Here is a 24,603-nt window from a genome sequence, read left to right on the forward strand (position 1 = left end):
CCTAGAGTAGGTCACATAGGAACTCGTCCAGCAGAGATATAAGAACATACTCTAATATTGTTTTATGATTTTCTCATTTTTTGCCTGCTCTTCTATCTCTAGATGCTAAAATGAAACATCTTCATTTTTCAAGCCAGCATCTATCACAAAATATACACTTCAAATCAAATATATCTTCCCTTCTGTTTAGAAGATTGTTTATTTATAAAGTCTGTGGTTCAATATTATAAATTCATATATGTGTGGGCCCCCATACAGTCAGTCAAGTTCTCTGCTGTCCTATATCCTCAAGAAATTCTAATACAATCCAGGAAAATAAATGTATAATTTATAGGGACAATCTATCAAAAAAAGACATTGATCCCTCTGTAAATTGAACACAAAGCATTATGCAGTTTTTAACCCTCTTCCCTTCCTGTTTTGTGATAATTGGCAGTGTTACTGAAGATGAACCAAAATCCAAATGCCACATGTTTTGTATACACATCACAACGTAAATTCAGGAGGAGTCAACATGGCTTCACCAAGGGGAAATGCTGTTTAACTAACCTGATATCCTTCTATGAGTGCATAACCGGCTGGCTAGATGAGGGGAGAGCAGCAGATGTCATCTACCTTGACTTCAGCAAGGCTTTTGACGCTGTCTCCCACAACATCCTCATCAGAAAGCTCAGGCAGTGTGGCTTGGATGAGTGGACAGTGAGGTGGATCGAGAGCTGGCTGAATGACAGAGACCAGAGGGTGCTGATCAATGGCACAGAGTCGAGTTGGAGGCCGGTGGCCAGTGGAGTTCCACAGGGATGGGTTCTGGGGCCAGTCTTGTTCAACATCTTCATCAAGGACCTGGATGAGGGGACAGTGTACCCTGAGCAATTTCCCTGATGACACCAAACTGGGAGCACTGGCTGATTCCCCAGAGGCTGTGCTGCCATTCAGCAGGATCTCGACCAGCTGGAGAGTTGGGCAGAGAGGAACCTCCTGAGGTTCAACAAGGACAAGTGCAGAGTCCTGCATCTGGGAAGGAACAACCCCATGCACCAGTACAAGCTGGGGATTGACCTGCTGGAGAGCAGCTCTGCAGAGAGAGACCTGGGAGTGCTGGTTGATAATAAACTAACCATGAGCCAGCAATGTGCCCTCATGGCCAAGAAGGCTAATGGCATCCTGGGATGCATCAAGAGTGTGGCCAGCAGGGGAGGTTCTTCTCCCGCTCTACTCTGCCCTGCTGAGGCCTCATCTGGAGTCCTGTGTCCAGTTCTGGGCTCCTCAGCTCAAGAGGGACAGCGAACTGCTGGAAAGAGAGTCCAATGCAGGGCCACCAAGATGATCAAGGGTATAGAACATCTTTCATATGAGGAAAGGCTACAGGAACTGGGGCTGTTTAGTCTGGAGAAGAGGCGACTGAGGGGAGATCTGTTAATATTTACAAATATCTAAAGGGTGAGTGTCAGGAGGTTAGGACATCCCTCTTTTCTACAGTAGACAGTAACAGGACAAGGGGTGATGGGATGAAGCTGAACACAAATAGTTCCACTTAAATATAAGAAAAAACTATTTTACTGTGAGGTGAGGGAGCCCTGGCACAGGCTGCCCAGAGGGGTTACGGAGGCTCCTTCCTTGGAGGTCTTCAAGACCCACCTGGACATGTTCCTATGCGACCTGATCTAAGTGACCCTGCTTGAGCAGGAGGGTTGAACTAGATGATCTCTAAAGGTCCCTTCCAACCCCTACCATTCCATGATTCTATGATTCTGTGAAATTATATCTGCATTGCCTTTATTGAGCAAACCTGCACTATATTTCGCTGTGTTAATATCTATTATACTGCACTAGCTAGCTGAGATGTGAATGGATTGGTGTAAGACAATAATGCTTGGCAATAAGTGTAATTCCGATTGTCTGATTTGTCGTATTTAATTGGACTTTGTTGAGGTATCCAACAAAGAAAGAGTAAATAAATCAATAGTGTGAAATAATGGGTCGCCTGCCATAATAATTTGAGATTTCTGATATAACAGGTGCAGATTTACCTTCTGTTCACAGTAGATTTTACAAACTGTTGCTTTCAGAGTTATTTTTTAAATTATTATTATTATTTTCATGGGGAAAAAGACAGGTCAGGCACTACAGTAATCATTGCAAACATCTGTAAAAGCAGCTTCTCATATTGAGAATCAGGAGATTTACTTACCTGCAGATGCAACAAATTGACTGTGTTTATATCAGTTTTTATACCACTGGGATAATTACTAAAAGATAAATATTGTTGCTGAGGATGATCCAAAGTTTGGCAGATTGATGCATCTGAGAATTCTTTCACTGTCAGCATCATGGTATCTCTATTTTTCTCACAAGAACTAAGCTGCTTACACAATCTAATTTGCCAAAAGTTACTTGGCCAAGAGAAGTGTCAAAATCACTATTAAGATAGAGACATCTGCTTCTGCATCAGAACAGCAGGGAAAGCAAATGCTGATGTAGTTTTCAAAACAGTGAACATTAAAAGTAGAGAATGCAACAGCAATGTGTTAAACCGAGTATTGGTAACTACCAAAGGCTTGTTGGAAGCAGAATTCCCAGAGAAAGACTTCCAGACTTGCAGAAAAGGCACATTTCAAACAAGGTAAAATGCTTTTCCTTACATCATGGGGCATTTTCATCTTTCATCATTGTGCTATAAACTTGATGAAACAGGGTAACATTGGTAAATTTGATGACAATACTAAATCAGTAGAGTGACTGATGAGACAAACAATGAATCTATTCTCCAGGCACATTTTCCTAAACTTGAGGAGCCAGCCAATGTCAAAAACATAGCTCTGTCCTGGTGTCAAAATAACCCCATGCATCAACTCATGATGGGAACTGGCTGACTAAAGAGCAACAACATTCAAAAGAACCTGGCAATTACTGTGGATGCCACCTTGAATAAAGAAGCATGATCTCATTGTGAGTAAAGCAAAACGCATATTGGGCTGTATTGGGAGCTGCATGGCCAGCAGACTGAGGGGAGTTCTTACACCCTGTACTCACCAGTGGTGAAGTCAGATTGAATATTTAGGTCTGAGATACCCAAATCAAGAAAGATGTTGAGAGAATGGAGAGTGCCCAGAGGAGGGCTACTGAGGCAAGCTGGAATAAAGTACCTGACATATGATGAGAGACTGAAGGATCTAAGCTTGTTTAGACTAGAAAGAGGAGGTCAAGAGCAATCTAATAGCAGCATCCAATCAGTTGAAACATGATTTCTGTCGAAGATAGCAAAGCCAAAACTTCGCTTGGAAATGGCAGATAACAGCCACAGGTTGCACCCTGGGAGGTTTGTGTTATGGAGGAGGAAAAGCTTTTCCACAAGGAGAATGGTGCAGCACTGGAATCGGTTATCTATGGAGGTGATGCAAACCTCCACCATCGGTGCTTTTCATGACTCAATTGGATAAAGGCAGAGGTGGCCTGACATAGTTAGGTGACAGCCCTGCTTTGAATAAGAGGTTAGACAAGAGATGTCCAAAGGTCTCTCCCAGTTGATGTTTCTGTGATTCCATAAAATAAATAGGATATTTTTTTTTCACAAAACATTTAGGAATAAATTTATTCATTGCAGAATATTGGTCCCCTTTCTTAGATGAGTAAATCAATGCTTTTGCATTTCTGATTTTGATTGTTCTGACTCTTTCCATTATAGTAATTGTAGAGACAGAAATGTGTCATATTATAATGATAATATAGGACTATTACTTCTCATATAACAAATTAAATGTGAGGAGTGGGAAAAGGAAGAATGTCAATGAGCACTGTAGCTTTTCTTCAGTTCTGTATCTCTTTACCCTTATTTTTAACAATAAGTGTAATATTTTTATGCTTTTTTTGGTTACTTCTAATAATGTATTTTATTTACAATTATAAAATGTTGCCCAAACAACTGCTAGAACAGCTTCTCAGAACCCATAACTGATAACACATTCACTAAACTGCATTGTAACTTTGAAGAACGGGTTAAGACAAGAAATAAAGAATAATATATTTTCTTAATTGAAACTGCAAATAGAATTCAGGGTGATTAATTAAAATCTGGTCTGGGCAACCGCTTTTCTATTGACAAAAGAAATTACACTATGAGTTTTACATCTTGCAAAAGAATACGTCAGGTTCTGATTATGTTCACGCTGGCATAATTGTAGAGTGTTTCTGTTGATGTTAATTCACATTTATAACAGTGCTTCAGAATTAAAAATCTATTGAAGCATTTTTAGCAATACAGTGTCTCCTAGCACGATACTTGACGTTGGTTTAGTTTTAGAAATAAAAGAAGTAAATGAGCACTGCAGCTTCCTGAAATATAAATTCATGTTAACTCACCCTTAATTTGTAGTTAATGTGGAATATAATGGAACTCTTTGTTGACTACACATTTTGAGTGTAGTAATTGATAAATAAAATTCACACTCAGGCACTTATTAATAATGCAGGGATCTGAAGCAGCAGTAATGATTTCAAGAAATTATATAACTTATTATTTAAAACCCAGTTTTCTTCAATTTCAAAATAGCAAACCCTTTAAAAAATATATTTCACTTTCTGACATATTGGCAAAAACATTGATTTAGGAAATAAATTGTTCTTACAGTTTGCATTGTCCTGAGTTTTGCTGAGAATCAAATAGAATAGAAAACTTTATTTCATTCATTATTTCTGAAGAAGGGTAAGATTTTGGTGTAGATGAGATACTAGCCTGTGGTCAGAATCAATAATGTCATATGTAATAGTCTTGTTTCTTTCACCCTATAATACTTTTAAGACCTTTTGTGCTTGTAGATATATATGTCATGAAAGCTACTTCTTTTTCCACTTGGTAATTCTGTTGAAATTTTCTTTCTGTATGTTGGAGACTATTTGGTGCCAAGCTATAAGACAATATTTATATATGCAGCACAATATCTCAACAATAACCTCCCAGTTCCAAATGTTTTCAGTGTTAAATTTTAATGTTTAATGTTTAAAATTTCAATGTTTTTCCTGATCTAGGTGGACCTGCTTTGGCAAGGGGGTTGGACTAAATGTTCTCTAAAGGTCCCTTCCAACCCCCACCATTCTATGATTCTATGAAATGCAGATAGATGGCTATTTGATTCCTTCATCATCAAGATATTAGTATTTTCAATTAAGAATATCTATTTTGTAGTTGTTGACTTCACGACATTAATAAAAGACTGTAGACAAAAGCCTGGTAATATTACTTCTTGTTAAGAGGATCACAAAAGACTTGAAGTTTCCCTTAATAAACTCTGTGGCAATGCATTTAGTTCTCTACAGTATAGTTTTTCATCCAGAAGCCCTCTAGAACCCCACAAACATGCCTATGGAAGCTGCTGTCATTGACCAATGTGCAGAGACAGGTGCATGGATCTTCCCTCAGAACTCAAAAGAAACTGTATTTGCATGACCATGTTTCTGAATTTGTAGATCTCATCTCTCAGTCAATAATTAGCTCCATGTTCATCATGTTAATTTCTGTGTCTTGAGTTTTGGAGCAAGATTGGTTGGTGCTAGATTGGTTGGTTTCTGCATTGAATTCCATTTCACGAAATAGACTTGTATTCATGCCATTCACAGACATCAGCTCTTCCTCCCTCTCCTTTACAAACTTTAATTTTATAAATTCCTGGCTTTAATTATGAAAGAGAAATCCCAGATGTGCAGAAAGCCTATGAGATTATTAGACAGGTGAAAGTTTCTTACTGTTACCTGTAACACTGGAAGAAGATTGCAAACACATTTTCTTCACAATATAATATCATAGGATAGTTGAGGGTAAAAGGGACCTCAGGAGCTTTCTAGTTCAATCTCCTACTCAAAGCAGATAGTTTTGAGATTAGATCAGATTGCTCAAGGCTTTATCCGGTCTCATCTTAAAGGAGGGAGACTGCACTGCATCTTTGGGACAGCTACTCCGCTACTTGACTGTTATGATGTTCAAAAAGATTATTCTTAAATCTGGTTTGAACCTTTCTTACTTTAGTTTAAACCCATTGTCACTTGTCCTCCCAAAATTTACCACTTATCTTCTTGATGACCTCCTTATAGGCACTGGAAGGCCTATCAGGTACTCTTGAAAGTTTTCCCTTCTTGAGTGAAGTCCAATGAATGGACTCAAGATTATCAATATCTTTCTGTATAACGGTCAGAGGTGTGCAGTAGGTGAGGTCTAAAGAATGGTGAATGCAACACTGCAAGTGCCTGTGATCTTTACAATATCTGAGACATCATGCTCTTGAATGACACAATCTTTTTTTTCTTTTTTTAACAAGTTATCATTAGATTGGAAATTCCTAGTTTTTCTGCATGTGCTTAGAACATATTTATAACCATGCTAAGGAATCATGACAGAATTATACGTAAACAAGGAAGTTGTGCTGATTTTCTTATATAACTTTCCCAGGGGAAGGTAAAAAAAAATATCTTGATTCCCAAAATGTAGTCCTACTTTGTCAGTGGACAGAAAATCCTCACTATAATGCTACTCTTATATCTGCATTGACTCCTCACCAGTACTGGTGTGGGAAGAAGATATTGTGCTATGGTGGCAAATAATGGTTCTTTTCCTGAATTAGAGCTATGTGCAGACTGTGATATATGAATGACTTCCCAGAAAAGATCAATTCCTTTTTTAACAGTACCTACTTATTCACAGAAATTAAAGATGTAACTCTAAATAACTCCACAGCTATCATTTAATATATTTAAGGAAAATCAACAAAACTGACTATGAAACAAGGAATAATATAAGCTTGGCAGTGACTAATTTAGAAGGATAATTTGATGCTCTTCTACAATGTAGTCACTGAGATAACTCTTCTTACTCATAAAGGCGATTACAAGATTTCATGGTTTCTGCTACAGATGGATTGGATAGATAACTTTGATGATGAAGTAATCAGGATCTTCCAACCGATGAACACTTGTGAGAGCCAAGAAGAACTGTGGTGAAACAAGAGAAAATACCTCTGACTTTACTAATAGTACTTGATTTCTGAAGGAGAATGATACAGTGGAACACAATTTCTGTGTTAACGTGGCAAATGACAGATCAAGAATCCAAAAGTGCTGGTGTAGGTGGTTATCCAGAAATCTTAACGCCTTGAGTACCAGAGGCCTCAGCAAACTGGAATAGCCAAAAGACTCCCAGGAAATGGATGCAATGCCTAGTGTATCCCTAGTTTCACTAGTCAATCCATTGTTGTAGTGGTGCAAGCTATAGTCATTCAAAGATGTAGAGAATCTAGGTAGTGCACGTGCAGAGACATACACAGGCAACATAGTACAACCAACAGAGTTGACTCCAAGCCACCTTTCCTTTGCTAGCTACTTCTTCATATGCTGCTTCTGCCCATGTGATCACCCAGGGCCCAATTGATTAACTTGCAGCACCTGTTTCTGATAATTGGAAGTAGCTTGCCAGCTGCATTAACTTGTCCCTACCATCTTTAAAGCCACATTTGTGCCTACAATCTGTAATGCATTGTTACATTGCCATGTCCATGTAAATTAGGAGGATATTGACTCTGACATGGGTGCTCTCATCTCTTTTCTGTTGATAGCTGCTTGTTCTATCATGTTTCTTACGTCAAACAGTGAGTCAAATGAGGGAACTAAATTGACTGAAAGCTGGCTTAGAAAGATTTGCTGTTAACTGGGCTAGTTCTCCAGTTTATCTCACTGTGTAGACATACAGATGACAGAAGAATGCAGCAGATGACAGAAGAGCTTTTTGTAGCTGATCAGTGTTATTGTGTCAATAACACTGGGATTTTTCCTTATTCTTTTCCTTATCTTGGCTTGAATACTTAGTGAGTCCTGAATTACAAAACATTCCTTCCCCAACTCCCTGCCAACTGTAAACCCAACATCCTTACAAAGGTAATTTCTAAATTCAAAATACAGTGGGAATTTGCAATCCTCTACTAACAGGTTGGACCTTGATTATAATCTTCAATCACAGAATCTTAAGGGTTGGAAGGAATCTCGAACAATCATCTAGTCCAACCCCCCTGCCAGAGCAAGACCACCTAGATAGCCTCTAGAAATGTCCTCTTGGCCTTGGTTTCAGCAAAAGAAAGAGAAGCCTGAATCAGTTACTTATGTGTCATGAGATCTAGGTGTCTGATCAATGCAGAGCTCACCGATAGAGTTAGTGGAAGAGAGAGAGCTACTCATCAGTTATTTGTTTGGACAAACAGGTATGGATTAAAGGGTAAACTGAACAGTTCTCTAGATTCTATAATGGACTATAATGACCAGATCTCTCTTAGATCCAATGTTAGCTTGCATATCTAGTTCACATGTATACATTCATTTCAGTTACCTTAATCTGTAAATTAAATTTTCATGCTAAAAGATGAATAGAGGTTAAAGTTGCCTCCACTTCTCTTGTGCCATCCAATACTGAGAATGCTTTATTCCTCTGGGTAAGATGTTAATTTTATAAAAGCTTTCAAGCCAACGCCACAGTTTGTCTATGACAAATGTTCTGCTGCTTGCCACTCTAGTTCTGAGATTTTACAGCTGAAGAGCTCAGAGAGTTTTGACTGAATGTAAACCTTTTGGCATCGTTGAATGTCCATAATCGCATGTGTATCCATGGTAACTTCAGGAGAGAAAGTATGGCTGTATAATCCTTCTTAAGTAATACAATATTACGTTTATCTTGGTGGACAAAGAGATGTTAGCTAGTCATAAGCATATTAAACAGCCTATGAATATCAAAGTTGCACATACAATCCTTACCAGCAACATGGAAATTGTTTTAGCAAAATTGTACCATGTACTAACACATCAGGAGTATATAGACAAGATTTCTGGAGCTTCTGTTTTGTAGTAGGTAAAGTATCATCACAGCAATCATTAAACTAACTTTCTCTTCATTTTATAGTGTAATTAAAAAGTCATAACTAAAAAAAAAAGGGCTACAATACTCTCTACTGAAAATGGAATTTACACCCTTTTAGTGTGCTGTATTCCTGTATGATATGGTGAACAGTCATCTAAATGTTTTCAAATGGTGTAAATGATTCGAGTCAACATGATACAGACTGTACTGGTATATTTTTAAGTATGGATTTTTCCTTATTTTCTTGTTTTCTTCATTATTTTTGGTTCCCAAAAATACAGACTAGTTTAGATGTAGCTATGTTTTTTGTTTAACATCCAAACATATCTGGACAGCATTTTTGGTTTTTACTTTCCAGGTTTTTTCCTGGAGATCCTGGTAAAGCCTGCAAGAACTGTAATACTGTCTTCTCTTATTGACAAGAAATAACAAAAGTTGCATGCTTGTGCAAGTAAAATTAAAGACAAGGCACTCTTTGGCACTGATGTTTAAGTAAAATCAGCTCTGTATGCCTGCTCCTTTTAGCATTCAGGGCCTATACAGGTATGTATGTGGACAGTAAAAAGATGTAGCTGAAGAGATAGAAATTTGACAAACAAAGGCTCTTTTGCTGTAAAAGAGAAAGAAAATACTCGAATTTTATATACAGGCAAAATGGTTTATAGATGGAAGCTTTTTTCTCTTTCCATGAGTTTTCAGATGCTTTCTAATGGGACATGGGAACTAAAGAAGGAATGCAACCATAGGTTCTGATCCCACAGCAATTTTTTTCTCCAACTGCTGCCCCACAGAAATTTGGCATCTGTCACTTCTCAGTCATGAAAGTAATCCATTGAGTGGAAACCTGGGATTTTTTTTCTTTTTTTTCCCTGTCTTCTCATCTATGAAGTACATTTAGTGTTTTTATGTCCTTTGCAATGTCAGAGACTGATTATGCTTAACATAGTTTCTATTTAAAGGAAAAAGACTAGGAGCCCTCGAGTCAGTATTTTCTTACAGTATTAACTAGCATGTTTACCTCTGTTTTCCCTCTCCTTCAGCCATAGCGAGAGGAGAAAATATAATTAAATATTACAGTCACCGGAGTCCAGTTTTTATTTGGTTTGTTAAAATAAAATGCTTCAAAGTATCTCATTCCAACATCAGTAAGATAGGAAAATAAAACAGCTTGGTTGAGTTGTATTCCATTAACAGCATATCTTATGTGGAAGAGTATGATAAGCTCAAGGAATTAGAGTAATGGAGCCTCAGAAGGAGGATAAAAGGATTACATAGATTTCTAGAACTGGAGAGCCTCTTGGATGCTCAGCACAAAGCATCATGCATTCCTATTCCAAGGCAAGAATAAACTATAACTGTGTTGATTTTTTTTTATTTGTTTGTCTACTCTCTACTCAGAAACCTCAAATGACTTCCTAAGTTAATGACTTCCAAGGATTCAGTTTCTTCTATCACTCTGTTTTTGTTACAATAGCTGTGCCAAATTATGCAGCCTGCATGTATTGTCTTGTTCCTGGATACATTCGTAATATGCAGTCGTGGAACCAGAATGATCTAGTGTGGTGATGTGCCTTTTGGCCGTAATTTTTCTTTGAAAGGAAAAGACTGGTCTGATATATGAAATAACTGTGGGATGGATTCAGAGTTAATTGCTTTATTCTCGTTCTAAGTGTTGCCCTAAAAGCATCACAGTATGTTCACTGAAGTTTAAAACTACATAGTAATAAATAAGTAATCTTAACTAATTTTAACGGTGCTTTGAGCAACATACATTAAAATCTGTGAGGTCTTTGTAGAGTTTTAGAGGGCTACACTCACTTGTGATGTAAGTAGACTCAGTTCTCTAAGGAACCTGTGGATCTGGAATTCAGTGCCTAGGAGGGAGAAAGCTGAATGTAATTCAAACACCATCCTTCAAGAAAAACCTCAAAAAACTGGTGTGAAAGTATCCATAAAGTCTTTTTGCTCTTTTTCTTAGTGGAGACTGGCTCCTGGAACATAAATAAATAATTGAAAATGTTGCATTAGCGTAGGAGATAGGAAGGAGCCTTGGTAATAAAGGGCATGTCCATGTCTAGATGGCTTAACCTGCTACAGAATTCCCATAATCTTTCCAGAATCGTGGTTATGGGTGCTGAGTGTTGAAATTTGCATTAGATTCTGTTTTGTCTGGAGAATAATTAATGGAAATTCCATTCAGACATCCTGGTTTATTCCTGTCTGGGCTTTTCTTGTTGCTTTGCCATGGAGTGGGGGGCAGAACGGAAGGATGAGTTTCCAGTTAAAGTACCACAAAGGTCAAACTGGTTGTTTGGTGACACTCTCCTGGTGGACAATAAAGTGTTGCTTAAACTATATACCTATGATGGCTTGGGAGTTTCATCTGAAAAATAACTTCTGTTGTTTTTCCATGTACTATACCATCATCTTAGAGATCTTTCTTCATGGCTCACTGTAAACTTTTGAACTTAACTTCCTTTGCTGATCAGCTACAATAGCATTTCTTAACCTTAAAGGAATGACACAAAGTCTTTGTTTGTTTTCCCTTTCTTGAAATGTGGTGGGGAAAATAATTTATAATAAATATGAAACATTATTTCTTAATTGGATCACTATATTATGAATATTTTTCCCCAAATAGTTTAAATAATTTTAATGATGTAAGCTTATATACTGTGCTACAGAGGATGTATGATCTAACTGTAATAATAAAATGTTTATTTAGGATTTTCGCTCTGAAGACAGCTAAGAAAAATCTCAGAGCTTTCCCAAACCACTCTTTCCAAAGAAACCACAATGTTACTGAGCCCTTTCATCGTCCAGCATAAGGTACTGAAGAACACAAAAATGTACACTGTACTACTTGAAATTAATTCATATTTGCAGAAGACACAGTCTGTGTGAGTATATGCCATTATGAAATGTAACTTTTTTTTTCCCTCTTGACTTTTTTAGCTGCCTCACCCCTTTTATTTGAACACATACATATGGTGTGTGAGAGTGAGCAAGCTCTCTGTAAATGTTTGGAAGAAGCATCTGTCAGACAATAAAACTTACAAGAAAACATGCTTCTCATTTAAAGTGTATTCACTAGAACTATTTCAGTGTTGGAATCAGTTCATTTTTATAGCTTGGAGGCATTAATGAGAGCAGAGAACTGTAAAGGCAGCAGAAAACTCAAACTGCTATTACAAGCCAAGGTATTTTTTTAAAGCATTTCGTCTATTCGGCATCACAGTCTTCCGATAGGAACCTGAACCAGTTGAAAGACAGGAAACTTCTGATAGTCCATCCAAAAAAAATTGCAACGAAGAAGATGGCATGATTTTGCAAACCTGGAAAGTCTAAAGATTACAATAATTGTTGGACCAAAGGGACCCTCTTCAGGCATAAATAGCAAGACTCCTACTGTCTTCTCTTGCAGACCAACTCAGCTGCCAGCAAAAGCAGGTGCTCTCCCCCTACCAGTGCTCCAGAGGAAGTATTTAGTGAGTATTCACAGCTCTTCTTGCAAATTCATATATTATTAGTGTTTTAGATATATTTGTATAGTTTTCTCGAATGACAAAAGCATTTAAAAATCAGTTCTTATGGCTGTCATTTTAAACAATTGCTGGAGTTCAACAGTCTGATGCAATGTTGATATTAATTTAGAAACAAAGATTTGCACAATCTGTGATATCAACTTTTACAAAGTTTTGGTTTTAATAACCATATAGCTTAAACAATCGGAAGCAATTACGATGTATTTTTTAGTGCACAAGTTATGACAGTAAAGTAATTTATATAAATATGAAATGTATTTGATTTTAAATGTTATGCCATAAAACAGTCTTTGTAGAACACAAATTTAAAATAAATCATTTCTTTTGGCAAAGTAACCTGCAATTTAATCTTTAGAAGAATAAATATACCACTAATGTTTTCCACAGACACAGTTGCTACTCTAATTAATTCAAGATGTGACTCTAATAAGATTTCAAAAGAAAATCAGAAACAGATTTTTCTCGGAGGTAGTACTATGAACAAGGTTAAGATGTTTTTATTTTCATTAGAAACACTTGTCCCAGGTAGTGTTACAGATTTGTAATGTATAGCGTGGAAATATCAAATCTGAAAGCATTATAATAATGTTTTTAGAAGCATAACAATTTTTAGTATTTCTTTCTGGTTATAACTTATGGTATATTACATTTTATTATGTAACTGTTATTCAGTTTTTAGAGTAACTAATGTGGCTAACATACTTTTTTCATTTTGCACGGAAGGGAATGGAAAACCTGATGTTTATCTGCTGCTCCTGTAAAGTTCTCTGGACCGTACTTGTAACAATACTAGGTTATGCCAGCAGCTTGCCTGTGAATGAGGATTCTATTTGCACAGCAGAAGAACTTGCTAAGTACAGCATAATCTTCACAGGGAAATGGAGTCAGACTGCTTTCCCTAAGCAATACCCACTTTACAGGCCCCCAGCACAGTGGTCATCATTGCTAGGTAAGTGAAGTATGTACAGTTCTAAGAACAGATAACTCTCCTGACTGCTGTGATCTTTCTTCTATTTAGTAGAGAATTTTAAGATAACTAATGAAAAAAGAAAAAAAAAAGCCAGAGTTATTAAGAATGAAATGCAGAAATTAAAGTATCCACAATTCTTTCAAACATCTTCAACTGTTTTCAATTGACTTCTGTTTTCAATTGGCTGCAGCTGAAATAAACAGTGATAAGCCAAATGTTTTAGCGTTCAATCATTTTTATACACATTTTTTAACCTCAGAAACAAGACAGAGAAAGAGAAGAAATAGGGGCAATTTAAACCAGACTTTTATGTCATGCCATGTATTCAATCAAATAGGTGTTACTCATAGTTCTGACTACAGCATGTGGAAAAAAAATGAATATGCCAGCAATGGTGTACGTGATTTTGCTGAAAAGGGTGAAGCATGGGTATTAATGAAAGAAATAGAAGAAGCTGGAGAGAAAATTCAGAGTGTACACGGAATCTTCTCTGCTCCTGCCATTTCCAGTGGTACAGGACAAACTTCCACTGAATTAGAAGTGCATTCAAGACATCCCTTAGTAAGTAAATGTACTTATTAATTTAAAAAGTTTATTTTATGTCACTAACACCCAAGAATAAATATTTAAATTCTCACTTGTAGGAAAAATATAGTGCATAGTTACTAAAAAGCATGTCACATTCCAGGGGGCAGTGCAGAGGTCTTGTAAAGCACAACAGCAAAATGACTTATCTTTCAAAGAAAATTAAATTAAAGATACTATATGCAGGACTGGAGTTTTTTAAATTAAGTGATGCAACTCTAATGGATCATTTTGTTTCATTAGGTTTCATTCGTTGTACGAATTGTTCCAAGCCCTGACTGGTTTGTGGGCATTGACAGCCTAAATCTCTGTGAAGGAGACCACTGGATGGAAGAAGTGTCTGTAGATCTATTTCCATATGATGCTGGAACCGATAGTGGTTTCACATTTTCCTCCCCAAACTTTGCCACTATTCCACAAGACACGGTTACAGAGGTAGGTGCATAGACATAGTTTGGCACTTCATACCTATATGGTTTGGGTCCTCCCTTTAAATCAGAAGTGTCCTATGACAACATAATAGACTCCTGTGAAACTTATTTCTGTATTTGATAGTGCAGACACTCCCAAAAATCCATTTACAGCAGTAAATGGATTTATTACACAGTTAATACCCCTACTGCTTCTGTTTTTAGTCTCTATCTTTCAAATTTATTAGGTAAATGCAGATGGTTCATGAAAATTTGGCTCTTAAAACAGTTCTTAAACACTAAGAAAATAAAACATTCACAGAAGTCTTGGCATTATTAACTATGCATCCAACCAAGAAAATTCTTAGCATGGGATACTGATGGGAAGGAGTTTTCAGCTAAAAGCATTGCTGAAACCTGAAACTGTTACATTTGAAGGAAAGGAGCTAAGGGAAAGCAGATGAGAACTTCATTGCTACTATGGTGACTCCACTTTTTATCTCTTTTGCTCTCTCAATACTCTATATACCTCATACTTTCATCATTTAAGGGTGATGGGGAATAGAGGATTTTGATTCAAATGCTTTGAATAGTTAAGCATTCACTTAATCCTTTCTTTAAGGTCAGTTTTGCTAGAGCCAAATACTGTGCTAATGAGTAATGAGAAAAAGAACAGAGAAGCTGGAAAACAACATATTTGGCCTCCTACATCCATATGACAGCTGCTATAGCATACCTAATATTATTGCTTAATACTTTTACAGTTTTCCTTGTAACATCTACTTCTTTCCATTGAACCGTTCCATACTTTACTGTGTTTTCAGTATCTCTCATTAAACAAAGGTTGGCACAATTCATTATGCTCTGTCTCAAAGCATTATGCCTGTAAATTCTGGGATTATCAACAGTAGTTCTGTGAACTGAAGTTCATAGAAGCTGATTATATGCATTTTACTTGCCAAAAAGTGTTAGCATGATGTGTAAACATGATTTTACAGTTTTCTTCTTACTAATGTGATGTAGTTTTTTTAAGGTTCTTCTTTTTATTTTACAGATTACTTGTTCCTCTCCGAGCCACCCAGCAAACTCATTTTATTATCCCAAACTCAAAATTTTGCCACCTATTGCCCATGTAACGATGGTGAAAATAAAGAAAAACCAGCTGGGTCTTTCTGCACCTTACATTAATCCCCCAGCTAGAAGCAATGAAGTAATAGACTCTGTCTCAGGTAAGTGATTAGTACTTTGATATGCTCAATTCTGTTATTGTCATTCACTTAGAAAATAGGTGGAAATCTGGCAGGTGATGAAAGTGCTGATTAGGCAGAACAGTCTCTTATCTGTATAGGAATAGTTTCCAGACACACATCAGAAGTAAAACAAGTCAGTTGACTTACAAGAGAAGCCCTGAAAGAATAAGGAAGGGATTGTATATTTGAGCTGTGTTTCGAAGGTTTGTGTTGTATCCACAGTAATGGCTATCAAGCCATAGTATCAGCATGGATCAATGAATTATATGAGAAAAAAACCAACACTTGATCAGAATCAGAGTTTCTAAGTTCTTTGCAACTTTGATGTAAATAAGTTTTTACATGACAACGGAGTAAAAAACCCACTACTATTTCTGATTCAGAGGGCTTGATAGTTATTTGCAATAGGAATTGATCTAGTTCAATTGATTTTTAAATACTTGTGATAGAAGCATACCTCCTGACCATAAAAATAGTGTTCTCTCTCATTTTTCTTATCTTAAAAATACCAGGTAAAAACCTTGTTTAAGTAGGAAGATAAATAAACTACTGACTCATAGAATCACAGAATCATTTTGGTTGGAAAAGACTTTTAAGTTCAAGTCCTTCAGTAATCTCACATTTACAAAGCCTACTGCTAAACCATGTCCCTCAGCACATCCTATCTTTTAAATATATCCAGGGAGTTAAGTCAACCTTCAGGGTAATTCTTATATCTCCAAACTAACAAATACATAATTAACATAATTTTTGCTCCTAAGATTTTGTCTTAAGTGGATTTTTATGAAGTGTAAGAGGAAGGGTTAAGAATAAGAAGACTGATATCTTAAACACTATTTGAGAGGCAGCAATAGGCTAAATCCCCAGAGTAATCCTAGAAGAGCTGCCATGTTCCAAGAGCTTCTCCAGAATGCCTGAAGATTGCATGCCTCTGAGCTGAAGTCACCTCGCAATCACTAAAATAAAGCTCATTCCCTGCACAGCTAATAATGCGTGCTTTATACGTTAACAAATGTATTTATAGAAAAAATTTTAGTGTTTTAATTCATTTTTATCAGTAAATAAGATACATTCAAAGTGAGTGCTATATATATCTCATTTGCAGTCATGTGCCTTTCCCATCAGGTTTGAAAGGAACATTCGGCCTTTTTAATATAAATTTGAAACAATGTATTTAAAGTATGGTATCTAAAACACAATTTTTGCTTGTAAATCCCTACTTGCTTGCATATTAACAAGTAAATTAACAAATAAACCAGTTTATTTAATATATTCCGAATTCAAGAGGATAGATTCTTCCAGCAGTGTGCCCAGGTGGCCAAGAAGGCCAATGGCATCCTGGCCTGTATCAGGAACAGTGTTGTCAACAGGAGAGAGATGATCATTCCCCTGGACTTGGCTTTGATGTGGCCACACCTCGAACACTGTGTCCAGTTTTGGGTCTTTCTCTACAAGAAGGACATTGAGGTGCTGGAGAGGATCCAGAGATGGGCTGCCAAGCTTGGAAAGGATTTGGAGCACATTTCAGATGAGGAACAGCTGAGGGGTCTGAGGCTGCTTAGCCTGCAGAAAAGAAGGCTTAGGGGAGACCTTCTCACTCTCAACAACTACCTGAAAGGATGTTGTAGCGAGGGGGAGGTCAGTCTCTTCTCCCTAGTAACAAGCAACAGAATAAGAGAAAATGGCCTCACGTTGCACCTGGGAGTCTCAGGCTGGATACAAGGAGGAATTTCTTGACTGAAGGGGTTGGCAGGCATTGGAATGGGCTGCCTAGTGAGGTGGTAGATTCACCATCCCTGGAGGTGTTTAAGAGACAGATGGATGTTGCACTTAGCAAAATGGCTCACTGGTTGATAGGGCTGGGACAAAGGCTGGACTCAATGATCTTAAAAGTCTCTTCCAGATGAAATGATTCTATGATTCTATTATTTAATTACCAGAGATCAAACTTTGTCCTATATTTCCTCCAAAAACATGTGAATGAGTGATAACAATAGAAATAGTGAGTTCCAATGTAATACCAGAAATTTATAGCAGAGGTCACACATTTAGTACAGCATTTAAAGCTGGTTTAGTGCAAACATATTTGACGCACAAATGCAGCGATACACAGTTCTGATGCAATTTCCTGAGACAAGTAATATTTTCATGTGATCTGCCAAGAAATAGTCAGGTATATTTTTTGAGAAATATTTTCAATGTAAGTATATGTTATGAAAAGCACTTTAGAGTTGCTGACTTGTTGCAGTAAATTAATAAGATACTGAAAACCTTTTCAGTATTAAATAGCTTCTAGTGATAGAATATCTTTATTGGCAAAAGGAACTGTAGTATACATACTAAACCACAGCAAGATGATTTGGTGATAAAAGAAGTGAGACTTTGTTTCTGAAGAAAAATAGAATTAAAGTAAAATTTAATTTAGTATGAACAAGTATAGGAATAATATTTATCAGCAAAGAAATCTAAATATATCTAAATAAAACAGAGGAAATAGTTAATCTCAGTGTTTTTAGTAAGCCATGAAAAGGCAAATGAGTTATAAAATCGACAGTAAATGTTTTTAATTCAATCTTTCGTATTTCATTAGTAAGCAATTCTTTTAAACAAGAATTTTATGTTTTCAGTTCAATACATGATCTGTTGCACTACTTCAGGCAGTATCTAGGCTGTAGTAGTAATAATAATAATAGTAATATCAGTGCTGATAAGCTTAGGAGTGAAAACAGACATTTTAATTTATGAGACAACATGGATTTTATTAATACCATATGCATTTTCATAGAGGTAAGGATACTATTTGATCAGTGTTCCTTAATGCCTTGCCAACTATGCATTTGTCTTATGCACAAATTTATGTAAAATTACCTTTTATTGTGTATATTGCAGAAACACCACTGGACTGTGAGGTTTCACAATGGTCTTCCTGGGGTCTCTGCAGAGGTGTCTGCAGAGAAACAGGGACCAAGATAAGAACCCGTTTTGTACTTCTTCATCCCGCCAATAATGGATTGCCTTGTCCAAATCTGGATGAAGAAACAGGATGTGAACCAGAGAATTGTATCTGAAATAAAGAAAGACAATAATTCAGATAATTTAAAAGCAGAATAAGTTTAACTACATGTCAGTCAATGTTCCTTATAATTTTGATATGCTGTACTGTTTTGCTGAAAAGCTGTATCAGACTGATTTTCAAAGTTATTGTTTAACATCAGGCTTTTTGGGAGTTAAATTCCTAAGGTTTAGCATGACTACACTACTTGATCATTTACAGACCAAAAGGCCCCAAATAAATAATTTCCATAAATCTACTCTAAGTTCTTGAGTACCCTCTAGTGGCAGAAAAGAAGACATTTGGAAAGATTCAATCACAAAACCTAAAGTAATAACATTCTTAAATATTGTAATTTGTTATCTACAGCTATTTATACCTAGGAGTTACTTTTTTCCCCCTCTATGTTATATAATTTATTGGTATCTTTGTTATCTTTCTAGACATGTTTAACATGCATTTCTTTAGAAATTACTTCCATAAATCAGAGTGACCAGATGTTTGCAGTGTGGTTAAGACAATAGTATAACAGTACGTTTGTCTTGAGATTTATGAGGACGTGAAAGTAACTTTTTCTTTTTTTCACAACAAATGAGAAGAATATCCGCATGAGGACATTCAGACAACTAGAAAACAATCAGAAGTGTGGATAGTGGTAGAAAACCTCTGAATTTAATTAGAAGTATTAGCTGACATTCTAAAAACTGACTGATTTTTGGTGTGTGTCCCTCATGAGACAACAAAATTAACATTGTCAACCATAACATAGCATTGTCTTTATATATGCAGTAAACGTGTCTGTGGATCTTTAAATCTGTTTCCTGTTCTTTGTGCCATCCTGACCTTTTTACAGAGAAATCTTAGCAATGGTTTAACATTACCTATAATTGAGGTATACAAGGATATAACAAAACACAATATGAAAAAACAGTTCCTGAATGCAATTTCTAATACTCAAATACCTGTTACAAAATGAATGTAACATATGGCTTATAAAGAGTTGTGACTATGAACTAGGAAAAGAATTTTGGAATAACATTGTTCAATAGAATATGTTTACAGTCAGCTCACAAAACTTTTGCAACAGACTCCAATTTTACAAATAGACAGAACAGATATTGAATAGGAGAGTTGACCTGAGTAGATTTTCTGGAATGTGTCAAATATCAGAAAATTTATTATGTACTTAAAAGAGCACAATGTATTCTCTGTAGGGCTGAAACATTTAAAAGGTTCATTTTTTTTCTTCTTTTAGCTTTTTTTTTTTTCCAGCAGATAAATCTTGCAAAGCCCCAGAGAAATTTGAAACTTCATCAGAGAAGACTAAGTTGGTCCTGCAAATGCTGATAAACACATAGTTGTTGGAGTACAGGAATTCCTACACCTTTCATTCTTCACACACCTACTCTTGCCTGCTTCTCAAAATAATTTCATTTACTCTATTATACCTGTTCTATTCACGTTCCCTTATTTCCATTCGATAATGGAAATGGTGTTAGTATACTATCATTTTTATATTTAGTGTTTATAAAATCATAGAATCATAGAATGGTAGGGGTTGGAAGGGACCTTGAGAGATCATCTAGTCCAACTCTCCTGCAGAAGTAGGTCCACATAGATCAGGTCACATAGGAGCATGTCCAGGCAGGTCTTGAAGACCTCCAAGGAAGGAGACTCCACACTCTCCCTGGGCAGCCTGTGCCAAGGCTCCCTCACCTCAACAGTGAAATAGTTTTTTCTTATGTTTAAGTGGAACTTTTTGTGTTCCAGTTTCATTCCATTACCCCTTGTCCTGTAGCTAGCTACAACAACAACAAAAAAAAAAAGTGATGTCCCAACCTCCTGACACCCACTATTTAGATATTTGTAAATGTTAATAAGATCTCCCTTCAGTCTCCTCTTCTCCAGACCCAGTTCCCGCAGCTTTTCCTCATATGAAAGATGTTCCAGTCCCTGACTAATTTCTCTGCCTTTTCTTTTTTTTCTTCTTTTTAAATTATTTTTTGTTTCTTATCTGTTACATATATGTACTTTTTATTTATGTATTTATTTACATTTAGTCACAAAGCTATCACCACCTCAGAAAACATAAGCACGTACTGAAATTTATATTTAAATATTCTCTGAGGATAGGAGTTAACTTCAAATTGATTGATCAACAAGTAAACTAAACTCAATAAAGGTCTTGGGAAGAAATAAGATGAAAGTCTAAACTATGAGTAAGGAAAACCTACAAACCACGAGGTATACTTGGAAGAACCTTCCTGAAAGTTCTCTAAACACTAGAACTTTTCTTCTTCAAGTATCCTGAACAACTCAGTCCAGTGGAAGAGTATTATCTGCATCTGTAATTGTATATATGGCCTAAATCTAGGATTAGAGTCCTACAAGAGCATTCCCAGTGTTTACTCAAAATCCTGCAGCCATAAGTTCCCCAAGGGCCACTGGAGGAGGAGGGATGAGAGGAGGAGGTGGAGTAGAAAAGGAAGTGAAAATCTAGAAGGCCAACACACTTCAGGAAACTCCAGTCAGTGACAAATAACTTTGCTATTTTAGAATACTTATATACACGAATATTCACTGCTGGTTCCTTCAAGCAGAAGTTTCCTATCCAGTCAGTTACTTGGATATGGTTTCTTCTAGATGAGCAGTGACTTCAGTAGACTTTGGTAAAGATGGCATTCTTTAAGGTTGCCCTTTTTGCTCTATAATATTTGACCAGTGTTCCAGACATTCACTTTGCAAACACCAGGGATGGAAACAGTTCTTGGCAAAAATGAGGATACAGTGGGTACTAGTGAAGAACATTCTAATGATGGGACATGTTTCTTGTAACTTATCTTTGTCAAACTGATGAGTGAAGTATATGATCTCTCTGTGGATGTGGCTAGGCCTTTGTAGCTTTCACTCTCAGCATAGTCTTGGATTTGTCTTAAAAAAATTGAGACAGCAAAAAAACCACAGAGAAGCTCTTCCTTCCTTTTCCCTTACACCCAGTATTACAGATGGCTGACAGCCAAAATGCTGTGAAACTAAATGCCCTGAGATTTAGGGAAGGAAATGGGTAAATTAATTTCTGGGTTAAAATAATCTCATAAAACACTTTTGGGGGGAAATTTGAAATGGATTTGTAAAGATAATTTTTTTAGCAAGAACATTTTGTAGGAAGAATCAGCTTTGATGCCTCGGCAGATATTCTTGCAGAAAGAAAGACAAGGTTGAGGGTAAAGGAACGTAGCAGCAAAAAAGTCACCACAAACTTGCACTGTGGTCCTACAAAAATCATGAACACCAAATTAAATTCCTGTAATGGAATTGGGTAATTTATTACTGAAATCAACTTCTTCAGTAACTTAAGGAATTTAAGGATGGCTGGTTCTTCCTTTCTCCTGGTAGCTAGGAATTCCAGCTGTATCTCTATTTATGCTTTTCTATGGACTGTGGCTTCTCTGCAAACATCCAATAGAGTACCTTGGTGATTAATGACTAGGAAAAAGAGCAGGGTAGTTTTGTAGATAAGTCAGGATACAGGAAAGATTGATGTGATCTATGAACTGAACTGAAAAGCTAAGTAAACATGCCTTTCCACAACTGAGTTGAAACTGTGTCAGAGGGCCAAATCTATACTATACTATACAATCTATATATATAGTTGTATAAATAAACCAACTCTAACTAACCAAATCTTGTCCACCAGGCCTGCTATGAAGTGTTGCATGCAGCTGTCAAAATGGCACAAGGTCTGCTGCTAAAGATTATTTCAGGGAGGGGAAGTCTTGGATTAACTGAGAAATAGTTGTAAGATCCTAGCCACACTAAGTTAAGCATGGTTACAGAAACATGTTAACCAAACTTCTGAAAGAGGAGGGAAAACATATGCTAGCCTTTCTAATCACTGAATAAGCACTATCCCCAGCAGAACATAGCTGAAGGGTGAACAGAGGTCTGGGAGTACCTGATGATATTGAAGGTAAAAAAGTCAATTTCGTTATATTCCCAGTCCCAGGCAATTGAAGTACATTGGGAATATCTGTTCTGTCATGGATGATCCAACATAATAAGGTGAATCAAACTATTCTATGGCAATATTTAGTGGTCTCAGAAAATAAATCTAGCACTTGAAACAGCAATTCTGAATCCTGTTGAACGGGTTATAGTATGTAGAAGTTGTATCCACGATAATTTACAGATACTGTGAATGCCTGAGACAAAATATTCCTCAATATGCTGCATACATATAATATACCTGATCACCTGGAGGCTGATTTATTTTTGGTTGTTTGAAGACCAGCAGCCCTACTATGTTAACATAAAGTACAGAAATAATGTGTCTGTTCCAACTGGTCTGGGCAGACTGAAGAATAAAGTGGCATTCCCTTGTATATCTTATGTTCTACCATTGGAACACAGAATTTTGGAAACCTCAAGTTGTCAATGAAAAGCTGAAAGGATGATTACTTAAGTCGCTCATGACCTGCAAACACTTTTACTTCTTGCAGGTATGTCATGGCATGAGACTTTATGCAGGTGTATGTCAATCAAGATCTCTCTATGGCAGAGGAGTAGAGACCAATTACATGATGAGATTCTATAGAATCTAAATTGAGTTCTGATGGGTAGATGCTAAAGTAGTAACTGAATCCTAATATCATCCTTGAGACTTCTAAGGATTCAATGGCCATGAAATGCAATTTGTATCCCTCTGTCCTTAACCATATAGAGTAATAATTAAGGGGTCAAGTCCCCTTGTCTCACAATCTATCAGTATAGGGATGTTAAATTTGTCTGGAGGTGAACTAACACTTGTATGAGAACTTCTGTGAAGATATTTCATTCTGTGAAATGGACTGAACCAATGATGGCTCTAAGCCTGTCCCATTGCTAGACAAAGACATTTTTTTCTCCAGACAACTTAATAAAGAACAGGTGCAGTGAAAGGTGATAAACGTGAAACAGTCCTCCTTTTACAGATGTGAAATAATACAGTAAGAAATTTTAGGTATTTAGATTCCAGATAGTGAAGAGCAGTTGCTGTCCACCCTTCCTCCTTGCCACTAGGAAAATGCATGTTCTTGTGCTACCAGTTTTACTGATAGATGCCTTAGCAGAATGCATCTCCTGCAAAGCAGGTTCTCAGAAGAGCTGCCCAGAAAGGGATAAGAAGATCAACACAGTTCTATTTAGGTGTAACCAAATAGCAGTAAATGCAAATGCAGTAAATGCAAATTTTATGAGGTAATAGAACAAAAAATTCAGGGGAGGTCTTGGACAATATAAGGAAAGAGCTTGTCATGATCCTTGGTGTGTGCATAGTGTTGAGGATGTAACTTAGGCAGCTGAGCATTTGACAGTTATATATAAACAAAACAGTAAATAAAATCCAACTTCCACTTTTTCAAGCAAGATAAATGCTAGTAAAATTCCAACAAGCAAATGATGTTTTCCCTGTCTATGGCACTGTGTACTACATATATAGCATGTGTAAGTGCAGTAGAGGTAGTTTAAAATCCTATAACCTTAAGTCAAAATGCCAGAACTCTGAAGTGAACTGAGAGGTTCATCAAAGACACATTCAAGGCTACCAATGAACAATTTCATCTACAATTGCCAGGTGCTGCTGAGAAATGTGGCAGAGTCAGTTTGGAATGTCTGGAAAAGTTGGTGCTTAAACCATAGAGCTTTTAACAGCAGTGTAGCAAGATTCTGAATATCCTCTCACATTGAGGCAAAACTTTCACATACAGAAATTTCAATTTATAGGGCAAGGAACATGAGTGGTAAATGACTTGATCATCAGACATATAGATTGACCTCTATTAGTACAAAGAGTAAAAATAAAAGCTTCAATCATTTGACTTACACTGTAAGACTCTTTGGATTATTTATTAGGCAGTATCTAAGAAA

At 36.6% G+C, this 24,603-nt stretch overlaps 1 protein-coding gene across 1 annotated transcript; it reads left to right on the top strand.

Annotated features, from left to right (window-relative positions):
- The first annotated feature begins 12,295 nt into the window (after positions 1–12,295).
- On the top strand, positions 12,296–18,715 carry SPON2 (spondin 2). The gene is made up of 6 exons (XM_010207813.2): positions 12,296–12,375; positions 13,156–13,381; positions 13,740–13,963; positions 14,231–14,422; positions 15,452–15,626; positions 18,537–18,715. The coding sequence occupies exons 2-6, from the start codon at positions 13,159–13,161 to the stop codon at positions 18,713–18,715; spliced, it is 993 nt and encodes a 330-aa protein (XP_010206115.2). The 5' UTR covers positions 12,296–12,375; positions 13,156–13,158.
- Positions 18,716–24,603: the final 5,888 nt, after the last annotated feature.

The sequence above is a fragment of the Colius striatus genome, chromosome 3, assembly GCF_028858725.1.
Source record: "Colius striatus isolate bColStr4 chromosome 3, bColStr4.1.hap1, whole genome shotgun sequence".
Lineage (NCBI taxonomy): Eukaryota > Metazoa > Chordata > Aves > Coliiformes > Coliidae > Colius > Colius striatus.

What these genes read in the sequence shown, in the direction of transcription:
- SPON2 (XM_010207813.2), top strand. Translation starts at nt 13,159, where the DNA reads ATGGAAAACCTGATGTTTATCTGCTGCTCCTGTAAAGTTCTCTGGACC. An exon ending in ACAGTGGTCATCATTGCTAG is followed by an intron (nt 13,382 to 13,739) that starts GTAAGTGAAGTA and finishes TCAATCAAATAG; the next exon opens with GTGTTACTCATAGTTCTGAC. An exon ending in AGTAATAGACTCTGTCTCAG is followed by an intron (nt 15,627 to 18,536) that starts GTAAGTGATTAG and finishes TGTATATTGCAG; the next exon opens with AAACACCACTGGACTGTGAG.